The sequence below is a fragment of the Macaca nemestrina genome, chromosome 15, assembly GCF_043159975.1.
Source record: "Macaca nemestrina isolate mMacNem1 chromosome 15, mMacNem.hap1, whole genome shotgun sequence".
Classification (NCBI taxonomy): Eukaryota; Metazoa; Chordata; class Mammalia; order Primates; family Cercopithecidae; genus Macaca; species Macaca nemestrina.
This window is the reverse complement of record NC_092139.1, coordinates 67,160,624-67,183,000: the sequence shown is the minus strand read 5'-3', so window position 1 is coordinate 67,183,000 and position 22,377 is coordinate 67,160,624. Positions and strand designations below refer to the sequence as shown.

Genomic DNA, 22,377 nt, shown 5'->3' with positions numbered 1-22,377 from the left:
ATCCTATTTTAACTGAATAAAAAATAGAAAATCTGGGTGATCGACAATATGTTCTACAATATGAATGTTTCTAGAAAAAAACAAAAAGGTGGTCAATTTTCTGCAACGGAAGTGGGCTTAATTCCTTTTTATAATAATTGTGCAGGCCAGGTGCAGTGGCTCACACTTGTAAATCCCAGCATTTTGGGAGGCTGAGGCAGGAGGATCACTTGAGCCCAGAAGTTCCAGACCCACCTGGGCAATAGAGTGAGACCTCATCTATTAAACAAACAAACAAAGAAACAAAGAAACAAACAACAACAACAAAAACACCTTCAAAAGAAAATTAGACAAGTGTGGTGGTACCTGCCTGTAGTCCCAGCTACTTGGGAGGCTAAGGTAAAAGGTGAAAGGATCACTTAAGGCCAAGAAGCAGAAGTTGCAGTGAGCCAAGATGGCACCACTGTACCCCAGTACCGGCAACAGAGGGTGACCCTATATCGAAACTAAATAAATAAATAATTGTGTATCAGGCCAGATATAACCACACAAAATTGCAGTCCCAGCTACTATAGGAGGACTGCTTGAGCCCAGGAGTTCAAGGATACAGTGAGCTATGAATGCACCAATGAATAGACACGGTATTCTAGCCAAGGCAACATAGAGAGACCCCATCTCCTATAAAAATAATAATTGATTAATTGTGCATCATTCAAGTAAATTGTATAACTGGAGAAAAACATAGTACTATTGAGAATGTACTATAATAGTCTACTACTGATCATAGAGTTCCTCTTTACTTGCTTCTCATCTTTTTCTTTGTTTCTCCTAAACCTGAAAACATGGTTCATCCATTAAAAGCAGTTCATCACAAAACACGTCAAAAAGTTCGAATTGCATCCAAACTGTAGGATGTGTTATCCACCACTCCCTGTGAACAGATTCTTGAGGGATAAGAATATATTTGAATAACTAAATTTGTGCATGAACACATTAAGGTCAAATACCCATGACATTATAGTGTGTTTCTGTGTACTAGAGACAAAATGTTCAAAAAGCAATTTAATGAATATACATTAAATTAAAAACTGCCTTCATTAAACTGAGATGATCTTCCCTCAATGCACGAATACCTTCAGAATTCACATGTGAAGCCTTAAATATAGACCAAAGGTTTGTATATAATTACTTAAAGTTTTGAGGGTATTTCTTGGCTTCTTCTTTTCCTTGCCTAGGACAGCAACATGACAGAAATATAATGAGGAAAATAGGAATATAGGATTCCTAATACTCAGTTTACATTTCAATAGTGACATTATGTTTCAAATGCCTGTACCTAAAACAGAAAAGCCTGGATATCACTGTAAACACGTGGGCTGATGAGGAGAAAAGAGACCATTAAACAGATGAGGAAATCAAACCTGAGGGTATCAATGTCAAGGCTGAGGGTGAAGGTACAGAGTATTTTCACTCAACACATCAGAGGCATTGCTGCCAGCACACCACAGATAAATTCCCCATGTCCTGTCGCTGAGGAAATACACAGTTGAGATGACAGTTCAGGTGAACGTGCAATTCACCTCTCATCAAAGACAGTGTTCTAAGTTGATCAGCTGTTATACACACTTATGAAATCAGAGCTAAATGAAATATTCATTTTTCCCATGACCACATGAGCTACTGCAGCACCTACATTTCTCCTATCCCCTAGTTTGGCCTTAAATTACAGCTCTTTGATCTACTCATAAGGCGGTCCATAAAACCATCACATAAACCATGTAGAATCAGTTAAAAATATCAAAATATTTATCAAAAAAGAAAACACTGAAATACCACAGACTTGCTGGATATGAATACACTTTTATATTGCAAAATCAGTGCAGTATTTATTGAAAATGAGAAATTTGGTATTCACAGAATGAATTTTATAATATGATTGCATCTAAAATTAACTAAGTTTGTTATATTATCTTACATTGTAAAGGACATTTATGAAACAGCTGTCATATCAAATAACTAGCTGTCTCAAAAAAAATTAGCCAAAGCATCTATATGCAACTTAATCACATCTTATTCGCTCATGTCAGTGAAACTTCTCTCTCTGAGGCCTGACAGTTATGAAGTGAAATGAGCTGTGGAGTTTACCCCAAGTCTAGCACTCCCTCCTGCCTCCAGTACTCTCCACAGCAATAACCTCTCTTGTGAGACTGGCCATACGCCAAAGCAACTGGAAGTGACTCATCTCAAGTTTACTTGGCTTTAACTCCCAAGAACCAAGCAAATATCTTTCTTTCCTCCCTCCTTGTCCTTTCACAATCCCTCTTCCTTTGAAAAAGTGATTTTTAGATCTGTCATCCTGATGCTTCCCTTCCTAGCTGCTTTTTATCGATCATTGTGACCACTGTTGTCATCTGTGTTCAGGAGTAGTATACACCTTTAATCTCTCTTCTCATCTCATTCTCCTTCCCCTGTGGCTAGAATCATGCTCAGAAATAAAAAGAATCAATGCTTTCCCTGGATTCTGTTATTTTTAAAATTGCTCTCCAATAGTTCTTTTTCCAGATTTCTCTAAAGGAAGGCTATTCCCTTGTTATTCAGGGCTATGTCCAGGGACCAGCACCAACATCACCTGAGTACTCATGAGAAATACAGAATCCCATACCTGCTGAATCAGAATGTGCACTTTCCAGAAGCTCCTCAACTAATTCACGACAATTTGAATGCCCTTTTCTACACTGATTTGCTTGCATATTGGTTTACCCTAATTGCCCTGTTTGGCCTAGCATCAATTTCTTCCCTACTATGTCCCTGGATTTAATACTACATTATAAGCCATAATGTTTCTAATGAACTTTTAATCAGGCAATACCATCTCTACTTAATGTCTTCTCCATAAATCACCAACACTATTCTTTTGAACTATGTTAATTTGGCCTATAGGATACTATCCCATGAATTTACACCATTTTCTATAAAACTAAATTATAGCCATACATGGCTGACCATTTATGGTGATATTCATCTATGGTAGATAAAACCCAGGTCTGTCTGGTAAAGTACTTCAATCCTTAATGCCTCCCCAGTAGTGAGGATGACAGCAAGAGTAGGAAAATGTTACTCTAATTCGCTGACACATTTTCGTACTGGAAGCTCACTTTATCTTCTTTCCTATTTCTAACACCCTTTTCTTCCTTCTTCTACAGATCAATTTGACTTTGCCACCTTCCATTACATATACCCGCATATGCTTTTTAAAATTTATTCCGTGTACACTCTGCCCTCTTCATTCTTTCTTTCTCTTTTATTCATTTCCTCCTCCTTCTCTCCTGACTTACCTCAGTGTTTAGAGTATCTTAAAATGTAACTCAGAACTCAGCTTCTTCAGTGGTGCTCCCAATAGAATCAATAGCTGACCCTTGGTTATCACCATTTTAATTCTCCTTTACTTATTATAGTTAATAGGACATTTTCTTTAGCTAGTAGACTATATTAGTGCTCATATTCTAAAAGAAACATTCCATTAAATGACTTTTAAAACAAAATCCAGTTCTCACCTTCTCCTTTTCCTTTTCCACTGACTATTCCATTGCCTTTTTCATGGGAAGGTCCAGGTAAAGGCTGTGACACATACTTGGGGACACACTTCTAAGGAAATATCAAGAGTTAGTTTCCATTTAAAAAATTATAATGAGTTGCATCAAGAGATTCTTATCATTCTCTTATTATGAAACTGGGTCTCATTCTGTCAACCCAGGGCTAGAATGCAGTGGCATGATTATGACTCACTGTGGTCTCAACCTCCTGACCTCAGGCAATCTTCCCACCTAAACTTCCTGATAGCTGGAACTACAGGTGCATACCATCATGCCAGGCTAATGTATTTATTGTTACTTTTGTAGAGACAAGGCCTCATTATACTGCCCAGGCTGGTCTCAACCTCCTAGGCTCAAGCAAACCTTCCACTTCTGCCTCCCAAACTGTTGAGATAACCAGTGTGCACTAGCACACCCAGCCGTAATCAATTCCTTTAAATAAACCCCAATGTTGCCCAGACATGGTGGCTCATATCTGTAATCCCAGCTCTTTGCAAGGCCAAGGTGAGTGGATTGCTTGAGTTCAGGAGTTTGAGACCAGCCTGGGCAACATAATGGGAATACATCTCTACACAGAAATACAAAAAGGAGTCAGGCATGATGGTCTGTGCCTGTATCCCAGCTGCTCAGGAGGCTGATGTGGGAGGATCACTTGAGCCTGAGAGGTGGAGACTGTAGTGAACCAAGATCATGCCACTGCAGTCCAGACTGGGGAACAGAGCAAGACCCTGACTCCCCAGAAGTTTCTATTTAAAATGTGAGAACAGAGATACAAATGAAAAACAAGCCTAATTGGTCAATGAAATATGAGCTTAAGTCAAGAAAGAAAAGAAACAACATGAAGTACCATAAAATACATGGAGAAATAGATCTATTATAGAGTGTTTTGGTCTTTCATATCCCGAATAATGCTAATTAATATTTATGCTACAATTAGTTTATGTAAGTATTTCTGTGATAGAGTTTATTACTCTAAGACATTCAAGTAGCTAAATATGGTCATCTACCACTACCTTAAAGAACATTATTACAACAGAGGGAAACCTGGAACTTTTCATCAAATTTCCACCCAGGAAAAGATTTGGTCACCAGAATACTAAAGAGTAATGTATGGCTTGAAATGGTATATTTACTAGAACATGAGTTGAGGCTAATAAAACATTTAAGAAATGTTAATGTAATATCACAATTTTAACATTCCAGTTGAATGATACTAGAAAATATATTGTAACCCTCTTTGCTGCTGACGACCTATTTCTAATTTATTTCCTTTTTATTTATGGCATAATTTCTCAACATAACACACCAAAACTTATACACCTTTAAATACTAAGAAATAATACAAATGTAAGCAATATTTTCAATACAATATTTAATCATTAGACACATTAGATATATTACTTACAACATTCTATTATATAAAAATTCACTTGTCTATTTATTCAGACTAAACAACTATTAAGGCTGAATGTCTCCTGTCTGTAACCTCAGCACTATGAGAGGCTGAGGTGGGCAGAACACTTGAGCCCAAAGGTTAAAGACCAGCCTGGGCAACAAGGCAAAACCCTGCCTGTTCAAAAGTCAGCCAAGCATGGTGACACAGGTCTAATGTGACATAGGACAATAATTTCAACTACTTGGATGGCTGAGGTGTGAGGATCACCTGAGTCCAGGAAAGAGAGATCAAAGTGAGCCATCATCTCACCAGTGCCCTCCAACCTGGGGGACAGAGTGAAACCCCATCTCAAAAAACAACAATTAAAATGCTTCTTACATGGAAGACTGTATTCTAGGCACTCCAGGAGAGACACAAATGTGTTTACTGACCTCCAGTAGCTTATGGTATGCAGCAGCTTCCAATGATTATTTAAACATCTAAATATCAAAACTTCAAAATTTGAAATTTCAGAGTGTGGTATAAGGACTTTGAGTCGTTATATTATTTTATTTCATTTTTTCAGATGTAGTCTAGCTCTGTCCCCCAGGCTGGAGTGCAATGGTGCGATCTTGGTTCACTGCAACCTCTGCCTGCCGGGTTCAAGTGATTCTCCTCCCTTGGCCTCCTGAGCAGCTGGGAACACAGGTATGTTCCCAGTTTATGTAAGTATTTCTGTGATAGTATTTCATGCCTGGCTAATTTTTCTGTGTGTGGAGTTTTTTTTTTTTTTTTTTGAGACAGGGTTTCACCTCGCTGGCCAGGCTGATCTCGAACTCCTGGCCTCAGGTGATCTACCGAACTCAGGTGATCTATGCACCTCAGCCTCCCAAAGTGCTGGGGTTACAGGCATGAGCCACTGAACCCGGCCAAGTAAATATTTTCAATAAACTACGATGATAAAATTATGGTGTTAAAGTCTTACTATATTGGTATTAAGAGTCTCTGCTTCTAGAACTGGTTATTTGCAGCAAAATATGTTATTCAATTAGAGGAAGTGTTTTATATAAACTCTTCATGGACAACTCATAAAACACACAAAAATCCCTTTGCGATACAAATTTTGAGAACATAAATTTAAATGTCTACATTTCCATAATTTATATTTTTAAATCAGATACATCCTTGTTATGTTGCCCAGGCCGTTCTCAAACTCCTGGGCTCAAGTAATCTTCCTGCTTCAAACTCCCAAGCAGCAGGGACCACAGGTGTATACCACCACACTCAGCCATTTTTCTACAATTTTTAATATTATTTTAGTCTCACTACAGAATAATATAGGTAGAGAAACAATCTCCCCTAGAAACTATATGATATCAAAATAATAAGTTTCCAAGAAAAAGCTCTATGCTATGTCCTGGACATTTTCACCACCAAAAAGTACCAGAGGGGGTCCATGATTACTGCAAATCATTTGAACACTGAAGATTTATAGAGGCATAAATAGTATGAAAGTCACACTTGTATGACTAAAAAGTCAAAGTGTTACTATTTATCCAAATAAACCTTAACCAAATTTCATATTTCCTCTATCAGGGAAAGCATTTACTAATGCAACTTTCCTGTCACTACTTATTTTCCAGTTAACAGCTCCCACCCTGTCACAGTACTTGTCAATTTTTGTTAGTTACCAAAGATAAACAAATTTTTTGAATCAGCTAGCCACATGTGTGTTTTTCTCTGACCAACTTTCCATTATCATCATAAAACCATGACAGGTAAACCACTGCTAAATTTGAAAAGTAAATACTGTGCAAAACTAGATTCAGAGTGAGAAAATTAATTTTACAAGACACCACTTTACCTTAGCAGCAACACTCATGTCTTCGTCATCTGATGTAGGCAACGAATCCACACACAGTTCATGGAAAATGCTTGAGACCAAAAACGCACAATGAAAATGGGCAAGTTGATTTCTTTACAATTTTTATAATTGCCAGTTTATATCCAGCTTCCCCCTCAAACAAAAGACATAATCTGGGGAAAGGTCGGTGATCCATATATTAAATAATGATTCTTGATAAAATTAAAATAGGACCTCTGTTCTAAAAATAGATTTTAGTTACCTATTTCTGCCTCCATCTGTCTAAATCTATAAAATATTCTATGAAAACTGACCTTGAGCTTTATAACAAATAGTGACAGTCAATATATTGGCAGAGCCTGACAGTAATTTACACGCACAAATTATCTGTCCTGAAGCTGAGCTTAAAATTCAATTAATGGATGACATAAATGTTGTTACCTAAACTGGAAGAAAACTGACGACTTAAAACAAGGTAGAAAGATCCACTGTCTCTTTTCCTTGATCTATCTCTCCTTAAGAGACTAATCTGCTTCACTTCAAAATGGCAGTCTTGATTCCTCAGCATGGAACCCACTGAGGAAGGTCCTATTGCTTTCCTTTGCCCTAAATCAGTATAGGGAATCTCCTGCAATATTTGAAATGTATGAAAGCTAAATGTACAAAAGTCAAATAACAAAGGTGTATATTCTTATTGAGAATACTTTTCCCAGAAAGATTAAAACACTAATAATTATAAAATCCCATTATTTTCACTCTATAGGTACTACCTTATTCAGGTCCACATAAGCTAATAAGCCATTAAAAATTTTCATAGGCACTCAGACATCCATGGAGAGAGACTGCAGGAAATACAGAGTCCTGGTAGTTGTACCTCTATTTCTGTAAGTACTATCTAAATATCTTTCTTCCTATGGGCACCCACTTTCAGAATCCACTACTGCAGGGCTCCATAGAAGTCTTCAATCTTCAACTCTTCAGTCTATGAAAGCACAGATTCCGGAAAGGATGGCCTCAAATGACCAGGAGTAACAAATCTCTATATCCCTCATCCTAAAAAGCAAGCCAACTGGAGTCTCCGTCACCTTCACCCAGCACAGACACACTGCCAACTACCCAACTGAACTCCATGACTGATTTGCCAGACAATCATGCCCCTGACCCAGCCTACATGGACATGGGAAGGACATCAGTGAATTGGGAACAGAGGCAGAGGTAAGGAGGCACCTGCCCTGTACCACATATCTATGTAGTTCAGCAGTCTCCAGCCTCTTAGTACTCCAGGGGCTCGAAGCCACCCCTCTGTAAGTCAGGATGGAAGCAGATGATACCACATTTCTGTCTGCTGCAGACACTCCTCCCAGTGTCTCAAAATGTTTTAGCATATTTCAGTAAAAATCATCAAGTTTGTCGGTCCTTGATTAAAAAAAAAAAAAAAAAAAAAAACAGCAAACTTTTTAGAGCTCCCTTGAACCTTCTATTGTAATGTGCCTTTGTAGATAATTCCCAAATTTCTTGTGTCTTTCATCTTTATAATTTATCTTTATCAAACTTGTCATAAACCCCAATATTTTCATCTCTTAGTGAAGACTTCATACTCCTACACAATCCAGTGTTGTTTCTCTTCAAACGTGCCTTTCCCCTGCTCATTCCATTATTACCTACTTCCATTGGGTTCACCAGCTAATTCCATTCTCATTCTATCCACTGTGTGCACCAGACTCACTCCTGTTTCTACTGGGCTTTAAAATGAGTTCAAATCTCATTTCTGCCAATTGCTATGTCTAAAAAAAGCACACTAATCTCTTTGAGCCTCACATTCTCTATCTACAGAATCACTTAACCGGAATATTCAACACAGGTAAAAATACTAGGAGGTATTTTAATTCATTCTAAGATTCCTTAACATTCTGTAATTCTATGTCCTCTTGATTCTGTCTATAGGAAAACTGGGAGTACATAGCCAACAGAATTTGAAAAAATAATAGAACAAAAGAAACACAAAAAAAGCAGAGAGGAAAGCATTAAAAATCAAGACAAGATTATAGAAAAGTCATGGAAAAAGAAACAAGACTTTAAAAAGTATTATGGAAGTCAACAGAACTCCTGGCCTAAATGGAAAACCAAACTGGGAAGTCAAATCATTTCTCTCTAAGACTTGCCTAAACTTACTTTTGTAAAACTTCCAGTCCTATGGCCAAAGCTAAGTAAGTTCTGCCCTAAAGCCTTTGATGGTAAAAATAAGATACCGGTTACCACTGAAATTGTCAAATTTATTAGGACAAACTCTTGGACTAACCACATTCTAACAATAACCTTCAATGAGAGTTTAAGGTATTTAAACTCTCACTAATTTAGGCATTAATTGAATTAATGAATCTGATTAAACTGATTCAGACCTATAGCTTGATCCAATTGCTGCACAGATGTCTATCAATCTATGCTGAGGAGCAAGAGAAGGGATTTGGAAGGCAGGCAGGCTGACGGTCAAGTTGTGGGCCAGCTTCTTTGTTAACTATGGGATCATGAGGCAATCAATCAACTGCTCTAATCCATAGTTGTTTACTGAATGAACAGTAGGTTATAGGAACACAGATGTTGTGATGCCTTTATGAGATGATAAATGCATAGAACATAGCAGGATGTCTAGCCCAGAATACAACACTCAACAGATATTAGTTTCTTCCATCTCTATTTCCTTAGTTAACATAAATGTTTACATCTATTAAATCCTACCTGACTGCAGATTCATCAGAACTTCCAGCATCTATTAAAGAAAAAGGAAAAATGCATTTTAAATCAATAATAAATATACAGAATATTAAAAGCATAAGAATGCACAGCACTGCAGGCCTGTACTCTAAAGTATTTGGGAGGATGAGGCAGGAGGATCACTTGAGGAACCCAGAAGTTTGAGACCAGCTCAGGAAACATAGTAAGACTCTACCATCATAAAACAATTGGGCACACTTTTGTGTATGCTTCAGATGCTGTTTTTGTTGTTGTTGTATTTGTTTTGTTTTGGCTTTTTTTTCTTTTTTTTAAGCATAAGACTGATGCTATGTTATAAAGCATTCCTTTGGGAGCGTGCCTGGGACTTTACTAGAATTAACATTAATTATACCTATTGGTAAGTAATTAATGCAGTAAGAACTCTTCCCTTTGTATTTATTAGATGAAAAGAAGAATAAATTTATAAAAACGTAGTATCTACAAGTGAACTGCAGTACACAAGTCATTTTAGCCAAACCCTATGAGATTGAGCAAAAATGGTATTGTTAGCAGAACAGGTGTGATGAGTCAACAGTGTCAAAGACCATGATTTCTGGACCAAAATACGAGAGGCCGTTAAAACAGAGTATTCAGTAGTACCCGTTATCCACTATATGTGTGGAAAGACATACTTGACAGGGTTTTCTCTGCCCTCACGCCACAGCAACAATCATCTACAAAGAAGGCTTCTGTGACCACATGTGTGGAGAGATTTTCCCCAACAAGCAAAAATCATTCCTGCTGATGACACCATTCAATTCTCACACCCTATCGGCAGACACAATCAGATTTAATTTAATTTATAAATTAAACTTTATCATAGATAGGTATGCATAGGAAAAAACAGTTTGTGATTCAGTACTATTCGCGGTTCCATGCATCCACTGGGAGTCTTGGAATGTATTTCCCACAGTTAAGGGGGAACTACTGCACTTATTTTGTTATAGCACAACACAGCCTCTCTAGCTCTTCAGTTCAAACTGTTCAGTTTAGGATAAAACACCCTATATCACCAGAAGCCAGCAAAACACAGGAATCAGACCAGAAACAGGAATCCTTGCAAAGACCTTCCAGCCACCAGTGGAGAAGAGCTGAAGAGAGATCGGTGTGTTACTCTGGCTAATACTCTTCTGGGGAAGGTGCTGGGTGGTTTCCTTAGTTGTAGCTATTTGTTCTGCCCTATGTATAACAAAGCCCAAATTCACCTGCCATTTTACCTCCCACAGAAAGAACCACTGGAAACATCACTCCTTTAAGAGCTTATCCATATTCAGAGAGAAGTTTAAGGAACACTGGGGAGGTATGGCAGGCTGCTGGGCAGTATTATCTCATGTGAAAAATGTATAGAAAGAAAACTATCAATGCCCTTTTACTACTAGAATGTTCCAATGCTTGCTCTTCTCCCAAGTAGGAGAAAAAAATTCTTTTTCACCTCACATCAAGCAAAACTCCCTTACCATCCCTCACGACAGAATATAGTTGTAGATGAGTCATGTCATCATAATGCAGGCTCTTGTCAACCTCATCCCTCAAAGGAAGAGGATCAGTGAGGAACACATGTATTTACCTATAGCATTCACTGCCTGGTCTGAACTCCAACCGAAGGTAAGTATGACAGACTTAGTGATTCCACTTTTATGAAGTCCAACCCGTTGTGCTTGTCCCCTTCCATTGCGAGGGAGTCTATCTCTATCATAGAGCAAGATACTCCAGTTTGTGCCGTGTGGCACGGCATGGTGTCCTTTCCCTCACCCCTTTCTATTATGTCCCAAATATCTATACAAATCATGTTTTCTGAGTATGTAAAGCACATCTCATCAGCATATATCATTCTTTACAGTGATAAAGAAGCAAAAGGAAAACAAAAAGGACAAGGAACATCTTAAATGACTATGTTCAATTACCATGGAGCTCTAATTTTTTAACTATTCAAAAAGATATCCACTGTACTCTTCTGAAAATAATAAAACTATGAAGACAGAGTAAAGATCAATGGTTGCCAGGAGTTGCTAGGGAGAAAATGAGAGATGAACAGGCATAGTATAGAGAATTTTTAGGGTAGTGAAACTGTTCTGTCGATAATATTACAGTAATAGATAGATGTCATATCATTATACAGTTGTCCAGGTTCACAGAATGTACAGCATCAAGAGTGAAGCCTGATGTAAATATGAACTTTGAGTGATTATAATGTGTCAGTGTAAGTTCATCAGTTGTAACAAATGTACCACTCTGGTGGAAAATACTAATCATGGGGGAGGCTATGCACGTGGGAGGCATGGAATATATGAGAAATCTCTGTACCTTCCTCTCAATTTTGCTCTGAACCTAAAACTGCTCTAAGAAATAAAGCTGTTGATTTAAAAAAGATATTCACAACTGGGCTCAGTGGCTTATGCCTGTAATCTCAGCACTTTGGGTGGCAAAGGTGGGGGGATCACCTGAGGTCATGAGTTCAAGATCAGCTTGAGGTAATGAGTTCAAGACCAGTCTGACCAACATGGCCAAACCTCGTGTCTACTAAAAATACAAAAATTAGCTGGGCATGATGGCAAGCACCTGTAATTTCAGCTACTCGGGAGGCTGAGGCAGGAGAATCGCTTGAGCCTAGAAGGCGGTGGTTTCAGTTAACTGAGATCACACCACTGCACTCCATCCTGGAAGACAGACCGAGACTCCATCTCAAAAAAATTAAAAAATAAAAATAAAAAAGTTATTCACTGTCTATGCATCCCAGGATCTCCAGAACAAAAATTAAAATAAATAAATAAATAAATAAATAAATAAAACGATGGCCAGGGTCAGTGGCTCATGCCTGCAATCCCAGCACTTTGGGAGGCTGAGGTGGGTGGATCACTTAAGGTCAGGAGTTCAAGACCACCCTGACCAACATGGTGAAATCCCATTTCTACTAAATACAAAAAATTAGCCAGGCATGGTTGTGCATGCCTGTAGTCCCAGGTAATTGGGAGGCTGAGGCAGGAGAATTGCTTGAACTTGGGAGTCAAGGTTGCAGCGAGCTGAGATTGTGTCATTGCACGGCAGCCTGGGTAGCAAGAGCAAAGCTGTGTCTCAAAAAAAAATCAATAATAAAAAATGAAAAATATTCACTGAACCTTTTATTATGATATATTTAAGCAAGACTTGGTGACCCTAAAAATTAGAGATCATTGAAGATCAAAATAACAACACGTGGTCATTATTTCTCAAAGTGAAGTATATAAAATTTATAAAATAAGTTAATTGCATGCTTAGGCAAGACGATATTGATTGAAATGATTGAATATTTTATCTCGTTTCATACTTCTAAACAGGGATTTAGCACAATATGAAAACTAGATTATCCATGTCATCCAAAAAAAAGACAATTTTATTCTAATTTTAACTCAGAACTTATTATGCTTATTTAATTTCACAATTTTACTGAAAGGCTAATAAGATAAAAAGGACAGATTATCATTACCTAACACTGTTATGGTAACTTATATACAAATACCTGTTTGTCACCAAAAGTCAAAAAAGTAACCAGCATTGCAACTTAAGATGGATCATACAAAAGAAATTACTACCAATTTACCTTATCTTATAATATTATGTGTTATTAAAATGAAAATGTAAAACAACACCAAAAGTTAAGTTGGGGCTATAAGTGTTGTGCAATAAAGATTTCATAGAGCAGGCAAGAGACTGCCGTCTTTAGAAAGGCCTGCACACAAGGCTGGCCCTTGACTGGTGTTTAGGAAATTGGAATTGGGAAAGTTTCCACCATTCCCTAAGGAGAGTGGCTCACTGTGTCTAAAGTCTTTATAGAAACAGTGTGGTTACTCTGAACAGCTGCTTTCCTTCTAGGAGTCTGGAATTGGGGTACATGTCAGGGAGAGTAACCTCCATAGAAACACTTGGGTACTTAGTCTCTAATGAGACTCTGGTACTGCTAGATATCACTGCACAAATGTTGTCAATATGTGAGCCTGGGAGAATTAAGCAGATCCTGGGAACTCCACAGGAGAGAACTCCTGGAAGCTTGTGTCTGGTTTCCTCCAGACTTGACACATACACCTTTTTCCTCTACTAATTCTGTTTGTCCCCTTTCTTGTAATCAAGTAAAGATCTGAGTATGACTATTTGCTGAGTCCTGTGAGTCCTGGTGAACCACCAAACCTGGGGTTGGTCTTGGGGAACCTTGACACAAATGCATTGTGTAAGACTTTTATGAAGTTGATATGATATATGTAACTGTAATCAGGTGGTTATTTCACAGAGTAGCTTTCCCTAATCTGTTTTTCTTTTCTTTTTTTCCCCTTGATATTCAACTTGGAGAGTCTTATATTTCTATATCTATCCAATTGAATAAAGCCATAAAAGGAATAAATGAAATGATAATGTCAGAAAATAATGTGAAACAAGCAGCAATCCTATTTTAACTGAATAAAAAATAGAGAATTTGGGTGATTGACAATATGTTCTACAATATGAATATTTCTAGAAAACAATGAAAAGGTGGTCAATTTTCTGCAACTCAACTGGGCTTAATTCCTTTTTATAATAATTGTGCAGGCCAGGTGCAGTGGCTCACACTTGTAAATCCCAGCATTTTGGGAGGCTGAGGCAGGAGGATCACTTGAGTCCAGAAGTTCCAGACCAGCCTGGGCAATAGAGTGAGACCTCATCTATTAAACAAATAAACAAACAACAACAACAAAGAACCTTAAAAAGAAATTAGGCAAGTGTGGTGGTGCATGCCTGTAGTCCCAGCTACTTGGGAGGCTAAGGTAAAAGGTGAAAGGATCACTTAAGGCCAGGAAGCAGAAGTTGCAGTGAGCCAAGATGGCACCACTGCACTCCAGCATCGGCAACAGAAGGAAACCGTGTATCAAAAATAAATAAATAAATAATTGTGTATCAGGCCAAATGTAACCACAAAAAACTGTAGTCCCAGCTACTCAGGAGGATGAGGTAGGAGGACTGCTTGAGCCCAGGAGTTCAAGGCTACAGTGAGCTATGAATGCACCAATGAATAGACACGGTATTCTAGCCAAGGCAACATAGAGAGACCCCATCTCCTATAATACTAATAATTGATTAATTGTGCATCATTCAAGTAAATTGTATAACTGGAGAAAAACATAGTACTATTGAGAATGTACTATAATAGCCTACTACTGATCATAGAGTCCTGTTTACTTGCTTCTAATCTTTTTCTTTCTCCTAAAACTGAAAACATGGTTCATCCATTAAAAGCAGTTCATCACAAAACAAGTCAAAAAGATGAAAGAATTGCATCCAAACTGTAGGATGTGTTATCCACCGCTCCCTGTGAACAGTTGGATTTGGTCATTAAGAATTAGCAGGACTAACTTTGTGTTTGTGTGTACACGTGTGAACGTGTGTGTGTATGTGCTTGTAAACTGTGTGTGTGTAAACTATGACAGATAAAACCATTTTGCTTGTGTAGGAATATGTAATATATTTTGTACTTCTCATGAAAGAATTGCTTTTCTGTCTTCTGTGCTCAGTAGCTGTCTTCAAAAAATAGTCTCCTATTTGTATGGGTGCACGCTGGTTCAGTTCCACAGTTCTTTTTTTCTTTTTCTTTTTTTTTTTTTTGAGACGGAGTCTCGTTCTGTTGCCCAGGCTGGAGTGCAGCCCAGGCTGGAGTGCAGTGGCATGATCTCGGCTCACTGCAAGCTCCGCCTCCCGGGTTCATGTCATTCTCCTGCCTCAGCCTCCTGAGTAGCTGGGACTACAGGCGCCCGCCACCGCGCCCGGCTAATTTTTTGTATTTTTAGTAGAGACGGGGTTTCACCGTGGTCTCGATCTCCTGACCTTGTGATCCGCCCGCATCGGCCTCCCAAAGTGCTGGGATTACAGGCGTGAGCCACCGCGCCCGGCAGTTCTACAGTTCTTATTGCCATTTATTTACGGTACCAGAAAGGGATTGCTGAGTTCCTGGTTCTAAAGATAGTTACTTTCTTAGTGACACACATCAATATGTAATACAGTTTGCCCTTGAACAGCGGGGATTCACTTATATGCAGATTTTCTTCTGCCTATGCAACCCAGACACAGCAAGATCCACCTCTCCTCTTCCACCTCAGGCTAATCAACCTGAAGATCATGAAGACCTTTGTCAGCATCTACTGATGCTTTATGAAAAGTCAATATATCTTTCCTGATGATTTTCTTTCTAACAGCTTCAATTCTCTGGCTTACTTTATTGTCTGAACACAGAATATAATAATGCGGCAAAAACAAAATAGGTGTTCATCAACTGTTTTATGTTATCAGGAAGGCTTCCAGCCACTAGTGGGCTATTAGTAGCTAAGGTGAAGTAATCAAAAGTTATACTCAGATTTTCAACTGCACAGGGATCAGAGTCCCTCACCCCTACATTATTCATGGGTCAACTGTAATTCTTTATTTACTAAATATAAACAATTTATTATAAAACTGAAATAGAAGATCCATTTGTATAACAAGTCCAATTGGTTATAATGTGACTACAGAGGAAACATACAACATACTAAGTTAAAAATCTTTTTTCTTATTCATGCAAAAACATTATATAGGATTTTAGGGATCATAAATGACTTTTTAAGACAATAATGTTTGAGATTATAAATGAGCTACAACTACCTTCTTAAATAAATCTGAATTTCAAACTAGTTAAATTTTAAAAATTAGTTTACATATGTATATACATATATACACATTCAATTTACACATATTTTTAAACTGGTCTTTTTTGATTAACACTACCTTAATCTTACATGTTACTTTTCATTTTCTTATCAAGAGCAGGACCACCAAGAGAAATAAGAAATTCACTATCAGAAGTCTTACCTGGTTTGTCATTTTTAAGTATCTTCTTTTTATGTTCCAAAATTTGTTGTTTAATTCTATGTATACAAAAGTAATAAATAAAGTTGTTATTTTAACACTGAAATAAAAAATATTTACCAAACATATTAAATTCTAAAACCATTTAAGGCAATATCAGACCTAATATCAGAATTTTAATATCCCATACACTTCAAATTTTTAAACCTTACAAGCTTATTAAGCTTATAATTAAAGAATAAAAGAAAGGGAAGTACTCATAAATGGAGGGAGAACAGCTCAGTAAATTAACTCTAGTTAGCTGGACATCATGCAAAGTGTCCTGCACTCAGAATACATCCTTGCTCTGTAACCAATAGGTATTTTCTTTTCAGACAAGTTGCTTCTCGTAGGTTCCATGGTTTCTTCTAAAAAATAAGGACTCTGCTACCTTAGGAAGATGTAATGAGATTACATGTTTAAATGTTCAGAGAAATAGTAAAGCAATGGAATAATTTCTTCTTGAACTTGATTCCTGAAACCATTTTGGAATCCCAAATAAAGCTTGGTGTAGGCTTTTCTATAAGTTCTAATATTCAAATGTTGCAGTTTTCAGAAGATGTTATTAAGTGCTAATTTTGGTTATTAGTTGTATTCATTCTGGCTTGTAATTCAGGGAATCTTACCTAATTCATAACTTACTGCAAAATTTATATATATATATATATATATATATATATATATATATATATATATTTTCTCATTAAAATGGATTACCTAATTGTCTCCCATCACTGAGTTCATCAATCACACCAAGGGCAGAAAACTAATAGGTGTCAAAACCTGGCTTGGACAACTACCACTCCTTCTCTACCTCCTCAAACTCTGAGCCAGCAGATCCATGCCAGGATGCTGGATCTCCCCGGTCCTCTCCAACTAACAGACAAGACAGAACCTTGCTGTGATTGTTTTTCGGTTCCATGAAGGAAAGGCAAGTGGACATTTTTTCATTTCCAAGACATGTACTAACAACATGTAACATCCCCTAAATATTACTCAGCTCTGTTATCCTTTCAGAGATCACTGGACATCAATATTTTCATAGTGATAATCACAATTTCAATATTGGGGGGGTCTCCTGTTTTGGTTTCACTCACACTGCTTCCTAGGAGCTACTCAACAAACAGTCAAATGACCTTCCTGGGACTATGCAAAATATGGAATGCTTTCTGAATCTGTGTGCCATCCCCAGGCAGCAGCCATGCTTATCTGCTCTGTATTGATCCAATTTTAAAATATGTGCTGTGGAAACAAGCACAAAGGCCTGTTTGATACACAAATACTCATGAGTCATGGATGAGGCTTAGCTCTGGTAAATCCAACTCACTTACTTTAGATTCTGAGAATTTTATTGAATGACTTCCTGTGAGGTGGAATTTTAAAATATATTTAAAATTTGAGGAAGAGCTGCGAGTAGCCCAAGAGATTTTCATGATTATAGAGACACATTGCTAGAGGGGCCAACCGCAAGTTTGATCCCACTACTTGCTGGAAAGATAACATGGAACCTTCTGCTATCTAACCAAAGCTTCTGCACAGGATATAAAAAGCCTCAAGGTACAGATCTGATAGCAAAAGGGAAAGGGAACTCTGATCTCCCTGCAACATTATTTGAACATCCCTGACTGTGGAGAACAATCCCAACTAATAGCGGTTAAAGAAAAGACAAATATGGCTTTCAAAGGATAACATACCGTGAAGGCCTAGGCTAAGACTAGCTAAGAGGTGGGCTCCAAATAAGATTTTTAGTGTAGGGCAAGCATCAACTTTCTCAGTATTTGTGTGGGTAAAGCTAGGAGGCCTAGCTGGCAGAGCAGGGTGCTGGGAACAATGACTGACCATAAGTACATAAACTAATAAACACCATAGCTTTGAACTCTATATATGAATCACCATGAAAACTAGGGGGTCTGCATCAGTGAAGGCAACCTGGTGGCAAAGGTCAGTCATTATCAGATTGCAGGATGGGTTACAATGGCAGCAAAACAGCAAGCGAGTCCATGGAAACAACAGAATGATCAGAACGGCCTTTTTTCCCGTTCTTCTGACTTGTAAAGAAAGATTGTCTTCCTTGAACTTAGGGAACCCCTTAGCTTCTTGGAAAATTCAAAGAAGGAAGACAAAGGAGACAGCCCGAGGGGACAATACAAGATTTTCTGCTAAATTGGACATTTCAAGACCCAATAACTAATTAGAAAAGTCAGGCCAGGCATGGTGGCTAGCATTTTGAAAGGCCGAGGCAGGAGGATTACTTGAGCTCAGGAGTTAGAGATTAGCCAGGGCAACAAAGTGAGACCTTGTCTCTACAAAATAATAATAATAATAATAATAATAATAATAAGAAGAAGAAGAAGAAGAAGAATAGAAAAAGAAAAAGAAAAAAAGAAAGAAAGGAAAGGAAAAGAAATCAAAGATGTGGCTCTTTTTATCCCATGCATGGGGATTATACTTAGAATAAAATGGACAACACTGAGGTCACCGGGAATAAAGGTGTTAAAAATCCTGAAAAAATCTTGCACTCTACTTTGAACTAACCTAGACTGCTGCTTGATTTCTGGCTAAAAGTAGACTAACTCATTGCTATTTCAAACCATCTGAACCAAACTATGAACTCTTATCTAATGTATAAGATAGAGTAGTTACAATTATTTTAAACTTCAATTTAGTATCAACTGGTCTTTTGACATACACACTTACTTTGTCAAATGATGAGAAGTAGCGTAATCTTCTGCATCTCGTCCACACATGTCTTGAGTGAAGACATTAATATTTTGCTTAAGAAGGATGTTGACAATACCTGGTGAGTCATAGTGCACAGCAAGCATGAGGGCCGTTCTAAAATAACAAAGAAATAACTCCACTCAAGAACTTTAATAAAGACTTTTATAAACAGTTAGTTTGAGACACTTTACCAATTTCATATCCATCTGTCAGTGTAGACGTAATAACCATTTGCATGTACTAGCTTGGGTCTATAAGCATCTAGGGTGCTCAAGCGTTCATCTTTGTAAATTATCACCAAGGCTAAAAGAAATGGACAGCAGGGAAGCCTCTTGTCCCACTGGCGTGTGACATAATACAAGTTGCTAATTTATAGTCCTTTGATGGCCAAGAAACTGTGCTGAGGTCAGTCATCTAAAGTAGGCAAAGATTTACATGAAGATTTCCCCATTGCTTTCCTACTCTGATATATTGTAATTGTAATCAGCTAGGGGTCAGATAAGAGTTATCTGCGGGCTGAAAACAACAACAACAACAATAATAATAATGACAATAGAAGTAGTCATAAACTAAAAGTCCACATTTTAAAAATTAAAAAAACTGCCAGGTGCAGTGACTCTTGCCCGTAATCCCAGCACTCTGGGAAGTCAAGGAGAACAGATCATGAGCTCAAGAGATCGAGACCATCCTGGCCAACATGGTGAAATCCCATCTTTACTAAAAATACAAAAATTAGCTGGGCATGGTGGCGCACACCTGAAGTTCCAGCTACTTGGGAGGCTGAGGCAGGAGAATCGCTTGAACCTGGGAGGTGGAGGTTGCAGTGAGCCAAGATCACACCACTGCACTCCAGCCTGGCAACAGAGCTAGACTGTATCTCAAAAAAAAAAATTAATAAAACTAATACAAAACCCTTTAGCTAATAAAAGATTACAGTAACAAAAACATCCGATTATAAATAACAAATCTCATAAGAGAAGATTAATCCTACTATATACTGTTCTTTATGTGACTCAGTCTAAATATTTGTGGTCTACCTGATTATTTGTGGTGACATTTTTCACTGTATGCCAATAATTACACTAATCTTATTAATATTTCTGACTTGAGTGACTATTACCCCTCTAGAATACGCAGGCTTTTATTTTTTAAAAAAGAACTACTGTACCGTCTCAGACTATCAACGGCATGTACACTTGCTTTGTTTCTCAATAGAAATTCCACCATTTTCTCTTTCTTGCAAATAATAGCGAATAGAAGTGGGGTATTATTGTCCTATAAGACAGCAGAAAAAATTAATAATTCACAAAATTACATATTTATGAACTGAACTGAAAATCTTCTCTAGGATTCTTTGAACTTCAACATACAATATAGAAAGGAAGTAAATGAAAAGCAGTCCCCTCCTTCTCACTCCTCTGCGCTTTCTGATGTGCTGCTCTTTGCCTTGCAAACAACCCTCCTCTGTCTCCCCAGATTAACTGTGGTCATTGCCAAAATTCACTGTAAACATTTACCAGTCCCAAGAATCCTTGCCTTGATCATAGCACTTAGCATGCTACATTGTAATCATTTCATTGTTTCCCTCTGAAACCAAGAGCTTCTTGAGGGCAAGGGCTGTATCTTTTGTCTCTATAGCCCCAAAACCCTAAGACATAGTAGCAAATATTTTAAGTTTTTTACATAAATTAATGAACTAAATTATTATCTCTAAAGCAGTGTTTCTTAAACTGTATTCCAAAGAATATTTGCTTTAGCAGAAGTATAATACCCCAAGAGAAAGACTCCATGACCTTCTGCATTTGCGAAGTATTACAAAATTGTATCTTACATCCAATAATCAAGAACTCTCTTGAATTTTACCTAATCCCCATTTCACAATACTATTTGTGGCAAATATTAACATTTAAGGAATTAAGAGTTTCAGAGAAACAGTTGCCAGAGCTTCCCAATACAGGTGGAGGATTCCTCTGGGTGGTACAAACTTGCTTGATTCACTTCTATCAGTGGTGTCAGGATGCCAGACGCCAATGTCAGGCACTCCTGCTCCAAAGGGGTCACTATGGAAATGAACTCTGAATTAAGAGAGATTGGCTTCAAATGCACTTATTTGCCTTATAAATAGTCCATGGTTTTTTTCCTAATACAAGAGAATAGATTTTTATCTTTACTGTTAGAAAGCTCAGTATGTTCTGTGTAAGAGAGACAGGTTTAAAAAACTTAAGAACAAATATTTGAAAAACCAAAGCTCAGTAAGAAATACTATTCTCAATTATAATGGTAATCCCAGGACACTAATGCAGCTCTACTTTTTAAATCCATTTTTATTGGCTTCCACTTAAATGGCTATTTAAAATTATTTTTCATTTTAGGCAAAATATAAATCTGAAATAACAGCATAATGGCTTATCAATAAAAGTTCTCATACTGATCCATATGAATTATTTCTGGCATAATAAAACCAGTAAGTCACTTGCATTTTTAAAGGAGGGTGCTGAGGACAAAGATATATTATCTGCAATATTCATAAATTATCCAACTATAACCAGCAATAACCTAAAAAGGCTTCTAGGCATTCTTATGGACAGATAATTATTTCTGGTATATATAAAGAAAAGGAGTTTTAAAAACTTCTAAATTCTAAAATTCAACTCCATAATAGAGGAATTTACATACTCCATAGACTATATATTACAAACAAATCTACACACTGACTTCAAAATCTTGAAATCTTCATCAAAATGTACTATAACATAGGAGTTGTAAACTCAAATACTTACAAGGACAAAGGAAGGTTACCAGAGCAAGGGAAGTACTGAGGTGGGCACAATAGCAAACTGGAGAATACATGCCTTCTATAAAGGGGCAATCTCTGCACAGCAGACCAAACAGTGATAGAAACTCAGGAGACACCAGATTTGACTTTTTGGGATAAGCCTGAAGTCCAGATTTCTACACAAGTCTTCTAAATTTTACATGTTGATTCAACTTATAGAGGCAAATAAACAAATCTGTGTACCACATTAGAATATAGCCCTTGCTTTTTTATATTTACTATAAATGCATTATGAAATGGTTGTGTATAATCCAAGTATTTGCATGTAAAGTATTTTCTTTCTCTAGTATCATATGTTTTACCAAAATATGAGGTGCTTGTATATAATAAAAATTGCTAAAAAGACTCATAATACCTG

General features: G+C 37.4%; 1 protein-coding gene, 1 long non-coding RNA gene and 1 other non-coding gene across 6 annotated transcripts in view; 1 reads left to right on the top strand and 2 right to left on the bottom strand.

Moving 5' to 3' along the window:
• LOC105483443 (putative ankyrin repeat domain-containing protein 20A2) overlaps positions 1–22,377 on the bottom strand; it is a 53,353-nt gene that overhangs the window by 23,744 nt on the left and 7,232 nt on the right. For 2 of the 3 annotated variants that reach the window (XM_071079829.1, XM_071079830.1), the window contains exons 4-9: positions 20,352–20,458; positions 19,160–19,297; positions 16,427–16,482; positions 9,548–9,578; positions 6,812–6,881; positions 3,534–3,624 (exon numbers count right to left, since the gene is read on the bottom strand). In XM_071079829.1, the coding sequence (XP_070935930.1) occupies positions 3,534–3,624; positions 6,812–6,881; positions 9,548–9,578; positions 16,427–16,482; positions 19,160–19,297; positions 20,352–20,458 (493 nt within the window). The remainder of the gene's footprint in view (positions 1–3,533; positions 3,625–6,811; positions 6,882–9,547; positions 9,579–16,426; positions 16,483–19,159; positions 19,298–20,351; positions 20,459–22,377) is intronic. The other variant, XM_071079831.1, reaches the window with a different exon arrangement.
• Positions 5,196–9,763, top strand: LOC139358614 (uncharacterized). Of its 2 annotated transcripts, none has more exons than XR_011613798.1 (5): positions 5,196–5,414; positions 5,534–5,655; positions 7,758–8,026; positions 8,756–9,018; positions 9,558–9,763. It is a non-coding gene; the product is annotated as an uncharacterized lncRNA (long non-coding RNA). The 2 variants fall into 2 exon arrangements; XR_011613797.1 differs by having other exon boundaries at positions 5,201–5,414; positions 7,743–8,026.
• On the bottom strand, positions 17,614–17,720 carry LOC112423875 (U6 spliceosomal RNA). The gene has a single exon (XR_003014450.2). It is a non-coding gene; the product is annotated as a U6 spliceosomal RNA (small nuclear RNA).